Source organism: Gossypium hirsutum, chromosome D11, assembly GCF_007990345.1.
Source record: "Gossypium hirsutum isolate 1008001.06 chromosome D11, Gossypium_hirsutum_v2.1, whole genome shotgun sequence".
In the NCBI taxonomy this organism is placed as follows: domain Eukaryota; kingdom Viridiplantae; phylum Streptophyta; class Magnoliopsida; order Malvales; family Malvaceae; genus Gossypium; species Gossypium hirsutum.
In genome coordinates, this window is record NC_053447.1 from 42,403,819 (window position 1) to 42,410,210 (window position 6,392).

General features: G+C 30.7%; 1 protein-coding gene across 1 annotated transcript; it reads right to left on the bottom strand.

Annotated features, from left to right (window-relative positions):
• Positions 1–3,410: 3,410 nt before the first annotated feature.
• On the bottom strand, positions 3,411–4,694 carry LOC107947823 (xyloglucan endotransglucosylase/hydrolase protein 24). The gene is given in 3 exon segments (XM_016882340.2): positions 3,411–3,944; positions 4,034–4,227; positions 4,309–4,694. Coding segments are annotated over 3 exon segments (894 nt in total). The 5' UTR covers positions 4,597–4,694; the 3' UTR covers positions 3,411–3,532.
• Positions 4,695–6,392: the final 1,698 nt, after the last annotated feature.

The following is a 6,392-nucleotide window of genomic DNA, read 5'->3' on the forward strand; positions in this document are numbered from 1 at the left end:
TTGATACCACTAATTGTAACACTCCTAACCCGTCTCCATTGTCAAATTAAGGTTACGGGATATTACGATAGTTAACAAGACCGATAATACGGTGACACAATTCAAAGATTAATTTAAACATCATAAATTAATAAACAATCATCATTCATAGCATACATTCAAAAACGAGACTTAAATTAAGTCTACGGAACCCTAAAATTAGTTTAGAAACAAGTGTGGACTAATCTAAAACAAAACAGAACAATATGGTAAAAACTGAAGACAAAGGTACATGGCCATGTGACAGAGCCCAGACCGTGTGGCTCAAAAACATGGTCGTGTGGCCAAACTGTGTAACAACCTAAGCCCATGTAACTTAGGATCACACGGTTGTGTCGCCAAGCCGTGTAACTCTCTGAGACTGTATGGACAAACCTACACCAAAAATCAAATTGGTCACATGGTCATGTCATGCAACCGTGTAGGACACACGGTCGTGTGGCAGACCGTGTCCCAGGCCATGTGTGCCCAAAAACACATTTAAATACAAGTCATTTCACATACTAAAACTTAGACTCTAAGCAATGCATTAACCAACTTTCAAACCTATTCAAAAAGTGTCAAAACATACCTATTCACAATCAACCTATATACCTAACCAATATGCCCTCATTGGCACCACAATTCAAATATAAACAACAACCATTCAAGCTAAAACATAATCCACAAGTTAAACTCATTCAACCATCAATCAAGTCCCAAATACCAAATGTCAAAGTCCATCCATTTATGTCAACCTTCAAATGCAAATATAATCCATTCTAAGTTCACAATTTACCTTAACCAAAAATGACCATTTTCAGCAAGGCACAAAACATTCCAAGACACCTATTAACATAAACATTCCAAATCAACCATTCAAAATGTATTTACCATCACACACCACAATCAACTAAAAATAACCATTTAAGTTACATCAAAATACAAACTTCATACCTCAAATAACACAAAAAACATAATCAAAATGCTTATAACCATACATTACCAAACCCTATCTACATGCCACTTATAACCAAGCCAAATAAAAAATTAGCTACCGATAAAGTTTCTGAATAGTGTGATCTCCAACAAAGTTCCAGTCGACAACAAGAATCCGACAATCTACAAGGAAGAAAACCAAATAGAGTAAGCTTACGTAAAGCTTAGTAAGTTCGTAAAACAAAAACATTATATCCCTGTTAATTTAATTTACAAATCATATTTATAACATAGAACTAGCCAACCTTTGCCTTGTTTCATCATTTCAACTATACGAAATGATCAAACCTGAATCATTCACATCATCATTACATAACATGTTAAGATTCACATATCAAGATATAATCAACCAAATATAATTAAACATATTATCTCATTTCATTTCCATTTCGATAGTTAACTATTTTTCCTAGAGAACAATAGTAAATTTACTTGGGATACACGGGAATGTAATGTTGACACGAGCTAACATAAGGACATTAACTGATGCACGATACTACTCACACAAACTTCAGAGAATCCGCAACACATGTAAGATCTCAAGCCATCGGTACGGTATCCATCACCGGTACATAGTACCTACTAAATATAACACCAACAGAGAGTGCCTGCTACTACAACACAGGTGCAAAGTACCTACTACTGAAATCACCGGCACAGAGTGTCTACTACACCCTAATGACATGTCATTTGTATCCTAGCTATCAGAGGGGCTTAACTTGTATACATTGATCCTTTCATGATATTAACCATATACCAAGATTAATTTTATACCAACTTTCCATAGCATAAAATGTTTCAATTCGAAAAAATACAAAACCATATTTTTTTCATTCAAGTCTTTGATCACATTTACAAATTATTTATCAATCATGTTTATTAAAAACATATACACAAACAATTATATAGAACTATGATTTCAACATTAATAAACATAAGAACATCTAATACAAACTTATCAGAAAGCAGTAGTTACCAACACTTCGACGACGACTGTTCGACTACTATTCAATGACTTTTTTTTTCCTGTGATTATCAATTGACTAATTCATTTCTTGATCTAATATAATAATTTAGTTCAATTAATCAAATTAAATACCTTAAAACACTTAAATTCACTTATATAACCCTTTATCAATATTTTACGCTTTTACCCTAAAATTTTATCTTTTATTCAATTTAGTCCTTGAACCGAAAACTTACACAATTACCACAATTAAGCCCAAAACTCAGCTAGCCAAATTTTTATTCATTCATCTACAGCCCATAATTATTAAAATTTCACAAGAATTTCATGCTAAAATTATTATTTTAGCAATTTAGTCCTTTAACCTAAAAATCAACTAAAACTACTTTATAAAATAGTCTTATTTAACTTTCAAGCTTATAAATTTATCATCAAACTTCAAAAACACCATAAATTCATCAATGGCACAAATCAAAACATTTAACAATTTTATGAATTAGTCCCGAGTTAACAATATTAAACTACAACGATCTAAAAAATATAAAAATCACTAAAATGGGATGAAAAATAGATACCATGCACTTGATTTAAAGCTTTCTCGAAGTAAGTTTAAGCTACTGTGTTTCTTTCCTTTTCAATTTCGGTGGAAGAAGAAATGGGAAGACGATAAGATAATAAAATGGTTTTCTTTTACTTTTTTTAAATTATAAAACATGTTTTAATTTTTATTAAATAAATTTTTAACATTTAAAATACTTAAAAACAATCCCACGTCCAAGCTACTTAATATGGTCTAATTCAACATAAGGCCTTTCAACCATGGTTTTATGACAATTAAGCATAAATAAACTAATAACGAATAAATTTTACAACTTTTACGGTTTAGTTTTTTTTTCTTTAATTAACTAATAAACCACTAAAAATTTTAGACTGAAATTCAATATTAAATATTTATGGATTCGATTTACAAAAACGAGATCTCGATACCTCATTTTCCGAAACCACTTGACTTTAGGGACAACCCACTTGTATTTCTATTCGTTCAATTAGCAAAAATTATCAAATCAAAATTTAATATAAGACCATATTTGACTCGTAAATATTAAATAATAATATTTTATGGACTCACTCGTCTGATTTGTGACCCTGAAATCACTATTTTTGACATAACTGAAAAACAGACTATTACATTTATTTTATATATATTATAAGAAATGATATAGAAGACCACTTGACCTAATCATAGTATATGTGGATTATTATATTAAATATGTATGATTTAAAATTAAAAAGAAATTCATTATATTGGGCCATTCCAACCAAGTGTTACCGTACTCTAACTCGTTTGTGGTGAGCCTAATCCGAAATCATTTCCATCTATCAGCATTGCTATTGCTTATAGGCAATGAAAGAACACAATGAAAGCTGCATTAATTTTAAATTTTATTTATATAAAATGATCATACAAATAATTATCCGAAACAACCATCTTATCGACTTTGCCATTCGTTAAAGAATTATACTACGAATTTGCCTTCTCGAAAGTACTTAGATCTTAATCTGTTTTCTGTTTCTGACAGTGCATTCAACAGGTAGGCCCTCAGGGAATCGTTTTGCGTCTTTGCAATAATTGTAAACCATGTAGTTCTTTTGCACCCATTTTAGCACTTTCTGACTAGAAGAATCTAGCTCTTGTGAAAACCAGGCATTGTTAGAAGATGCATTTGAACTGCAGGAAGAGACTCCATTAGACAAGACACAAGCATTCGCAGTGAAGTTCCTGAAAGAAGCTGTGAAAGGTGCCTGGCTCCAATCAGTCTTGACTAGACCTCCTCTAGTGGCCCAGTCATCAGCATTCCAGAGGCTACAATACATTCTCATGGGTTGGTTTTTTGGGTATGGAATACCAACTGATTCCAGGTTTTTGAACTCTCTAATTGGTCTATCATCTACATAGAAACTGAAACAAAGACAATAAGAGTCAATTGCAATGTTTGAGATAAAAAAGTTGTAAGGAGTTAGATGGCATGTTGATTTATGTACACTTACATAACGTGTCCAGGATTCCAGAGAATCGAGTAAGTGTGAAAATCGGCAGTTGGGTCGAACCAGAGGTAGAATTGTTGCTCTCTTCCACCTTTCCCTTTCGTATAAACATTAGTGTGAACGACATAAGGATCACCACTTAGGTTCCCCAAGAATTCAAAATCTATCTCATCCCAAGACGAACCTTGAGATTTTAACTGTAGCAAACAAGAACAAAGCTGTCGGCAAAAGAAAGTTGTGAATTGATAAGAGAATTAAATTTCAGGAAAGTTGCTTACGTAGTAGGCAGTGACAGTCCCTGCAGAGTTGCCAGGCACAAGTTTCAGTTGCATATCAAACTTCCCATACAAATATTCATTCCTGGACTAGAAGCCTGAACCAGAAGCTTTATCAAGGGAAAGAGTAAGAAGCTGGCCATTGTTGAGAATTTTTCCACGACTATCTCCCCATGTTATATCAACATCCTTGTTAAAGTTGCCAGCTGAAGCAACCATGAAGGTTTCAACCATAAGAAAAGTGATGAGGAGCATTCCTTGAGCATTTGAAAGACTGGAAAGTGTATCCATTGATGGAAGTATGAATTGTCACACTCTCAGAACTTTTGAGCTTATGGCTATTTATAGAGCCGAAGACAATGTTTGGAATGTCTGTTGATTATTAGTAGTTGGTTGGTGGGGTGTTCTACGAACTGAACAGCTGGATGGCATTAACAAATGCATTGAAATGGGTTTCTTATAATGATTTATACCGTCCAATTAAATATATAGGCAGCTTCTAGGACCTATGTTTTAAAATAGGATAAGCACTGTCGCTTTCCTAGGTTGTAAATATGAAGTCAACCCACCCATACACCAGACAAAAGTTAAGCGTGTGAAGTTTATGTATAACCAAAAGTTGGTTTTCTAGTAGCTTCCAGAGGAAACGATGGAAGGGAGAAGGATGCATGGTACCGGGAACTTAGAAAAAGATGTTAGGGGTTAAAAAAAATGTTAGGGGTTAAAATTAAATATAATTTTATTATTTTAATAGTTTATATTTTTATAATTTTTTTAAAAATTAAATTAAATTTTTATCAATTTTAGAAGAGACCAAAATATAATTTTATACTTGTTTATCTTAAAATTTTTAAAAATTTAAATAAAAAAATATTTCATTTTAGGGAACTATATCCCTTACCGGCCCCTAATACTCCTGGATACTACTTTTCTCAGAGATTACCTCTTTTGTATTCTACAAATATTCATCTAGCTATAGACATTTACAAAAATAACTATAAACGTTTAGAGCTAAATAAATATTTTATAAATATCCTCATTTTTAAAAGATTTACTCAATTTGGCCTCAACTTTTTTAGGTAAAGCAAATTGGTTCAAAATGTAACACTATTTTATTTATATGTCAAATTAATAATTAATTTAAAAATTATAAAAAAAATTAAGAAAACCATATATAAATATTATAATTTCAAAAACTACCAAAGGCTTTTCAACATTAACAAGAAAACAATTATAAAAGCTTTTCAAATTTGTAATAAAAAGTTTCTAACTTTGTTTTTTGAAGAACAAATGTGGAATTTTTCTTTCAATTTAAAAAAAAAAGTTAAGAAAAATTTTTAAAAAAAATTTCAAATATCAACCTAAAGTTAATTATTACATCATTGGTTGTCTACATTATCTTATCATTGGCCAGATTTGGATAGTCGATGATTTAGAGATAAATTTTGATTAATTTAACTGGTTCATTTGTCTGAAGTGTCAACAGAGTTTCCCTCCACGTGATATTCTTATAGCATGAAGCTTGTGGTGCTTTAGCTGTATACAATTAAATCTCACTCCGTTCTTCATGGTCTTTTGATTTTTTTTTTCACCAGCGTTGTGGGCAAAGATATATGTTTATTTTTATATAAAAATAATATATAATGCATAATATATTTAATATAAATAATACTATATAGATAAAAGAAGGTTTAATCATAATTAAGGAAATATCTGCAATAAAAGGAAAATGATCTTTAAAAAAAAATCTAACTAAAGCTAAAAAAAACAGCAATTAAAATTAAAATAACGATAAATCAAGAAAGAAAAACTAAAAAACTGAAACGAAAGTGAAATATTTGAAAATGCACAAAAAAATTGTGTAATTTAGTTTTTATATTGTTATTAAAAGCAATAAATAAATAATAATAATCGAATATTAGTCGAGAAAATTTTACTTAAATACTACTTTGGCTCGAATAGTGGCAATGCCTTGGATGAGGACACTTGTGACTGTTATACCAAAATAATAATAATAATAATAATAATAATTGAATTTTTTTTTTCAAAAGTAGAACCTATTAAATAATACTAAAAGTATATATGTT